This window comes from Monopterus albus, unplaced genomic scaffold, assembly GCF_001952655.1.
Source record: "Monopterus albus unplaced genomic scaffold, M_albus_1.0 scaffold365.1, whole genome shotgun sequence".
NCBI lineage: Eukaryota > Metazoa > Chordata > Actinopteri > Synbranchiformes > Synbranchidae > Monopterus > Monopterus albus.
The window spans coordinates 264,696-266,855 of NW_018128245.1; the positions used below are offsets into that span (position 1 = coordinate 264,696).

At 39.2% G+C, this 2,160-nt stretch overlaps 1 protein-coding gene across 1 annotated transcript in view; it reads left to right on the plus strand.

Annotated features, from left to right (window-relative positions):
* ogg1 (8-oxoguanine DNA glycosylase) overlaps window positions 1-2,153 on the plus strand; it is a 4,097-nt gene extending 1,944 nt beyond the window's left edge. The window contains exons 4-7 of the mRNA XM_020585434.1: window positions 592-770; window positions 850-997; window positions 1,099-1,148; window positions 1,227-2,153. Coding sequence (XP_020441090.1) covers window positions 592-770; window positions 850-997; window positions 1,099-1,148; window positions 1,227-1,352 — 503 coding nt within the window. The 3' untranslated portion in view covers window positions 1,353-2,153. The remainder of the gene's footprint in view (window positions 1-591; window positions 771-849; window positions 998-1,098; window positions 1,149-1,226) is intronic.
* Window positions 2,154-2,160: the final 7 nt, after the last annotated feature.

Consider the following 2,160-nt stretch of genomic DNA (forward strand, 5'->3'; position numbering starts at 1 on the left):
ATGCCGAGGCGTTCCCAGGGCGGGCCGAGAAACATAGTTCCTCCAGCGTTTTCTTAACATCTTTTAAATTATCTTGTAATAATAAGAAAATGTGTCATAATATCATGAAAACTACTTTGTTGTAATGTCAAAAAGATCCTGATAATACAAGAAAAGATTCCTGTAATAATAAACTGAGGAAAATATACCACATTTTCATCATGGTGGCAGCAGTATAATGCTGATCTACCCAGACCTTTGTTATATTAAAGTACAAGTGAAGTAGCCACATTTGATTAACCATTTGAAGGGCTAGTCATTAAAAAATTGCATACAAGTACCACATTTTAAAGTATTAAAGGCTTACATATACTGTAATTTCATCATTATATGTTATCTTTATTGTAGCCATCCCTGGTAGGCTAGTGGTTAAGGCGCAGAGCTCTTGCTGCTGTGCCCCAGGTTCGAATCCAGGTTGCACCAGGAAGGGTATCTGGTATAAAATATGGTGTCAACATGCGAGTTGTCAGTGTGATAATTTGCTGTGGCAACCCCTAAACAGGAAAAGCCTGAAGTGACTTTCTTTCATGTTATCTTTATTGTAATTGTCAGATAGCAGTGTAGAAGAACGTCTCAGGGATCTTGGTTTTGGATACAGGGCTCGGTTCCTGCACCAGAGCGCACAGAAGATTCTGAACACCCATGGGCCTCAGTGGCTGGAGGGTCTACGCAGTGTGCCATATCTGCAGGCCCATAATGCTCTGCGTACTCTCCCTGGTGTGGGTACCAAGGTACAGCAACCTCATATAGATTTCTAAGATTACATAAACTTGTAGTAGCATGTATTAATGGATTTTTGTGCTCCTGTAGGTGGCAGATTGTGTATGTCTGATGTCCTTGGATAAGGCAGAGGCCGTGCCCATTGACACACACGTGTGGCAGATTGCTAAGCGTGACTACAAATATGCTACGGTCAACAGACAAAAAAGCATCACAGATAAAATTCACCGGGAACTTGGTTAGTACTCATGCATCTTATCAGAGTCAAGAGACTGTAAACACTAAATAAATGTTCTCCATAATTATTAGCACTGTGCCTAATGTTACATTTCTACACAGGTGATTTTTTCAGAAAATTGTGGGGTCCTTATGCTGGTTGGGCACAGGCAGTGAGTGTCACTTTAACCTTCAGTGTCAGTTTCTATCATGTCTCTTTCTGCTGTATCCATAGTCTCTTTGTGTTTTAGGTGTTGTTCTGTGCTGAGCTCAGGAAGTTCCAGAAGTTAAAACAAATGCCGCATCTGAAGCAGCCAAAGAAAGAGGAAGAGAATGAAGATGAAATGACAGTAGTGTGCAAGAAAGTAAAAAATTAAGATAAAAGAAAATGGAGCTGTGAAGCACACAAAAACAAGTCAGCATGTCGCAGTAAAGCAAAGGAGTAAAGGATGAGACGGTGGTATGAGGTAAACAAACTTAATAAATCAGGATTCACATTAGTTTACAGTGTCACTATTTCAGCAGTAAAATGAAATTTATAAAAGATTTGTTTTTCAGGAACATGGTATGAAATAGATTGGTGGGTGTAAAAGGCTTCTCAAGTTTTCTGTTACATGTTTTTATATTTTATTGTAACTACTTTTATATCTAATTTTCCACAAGTTCACTACTACAAATGCAGCACAGTAGTGTTTTTAACAACAAAGACAAAATACACTGTGAGATATTTATTACTACAGTCATCAATACAGAGGTATCCTCAATCCCAGCAAAACCATCACTGCCATATTAGTAGTTTCTTCTGTTAAATTTTGCCAGAATTCACCCCCAGGTGGCAGTGAGCATTACCCAGGATTTGTTTTTTTACTTTTGAGAGCAAGTTGCACTGTGTCCCTGGATGAGCACCTGGACCCCTGGTTGTTCTTACACCAAAACATCATCACATATGTGCATATCTGAAAAGTGCATAAGATGCAAAATAGTGTTTCTTCCATGCATTTTCTATGCAGCCTGTTGGATCATAAAAAGCTGTGCCATGACATTAGTTGACTGTGTCAGCTGGTGTTTTTATAGCAGGGACTGCAGTTATCTGCTATCACTCCTTGGGGCTAGTGTGACTGTCACTGGTTATGGCAGTGGCCAAGCAATATTTTAAGTTTGTTTAAAGTATAAAGAGAGAAGTTG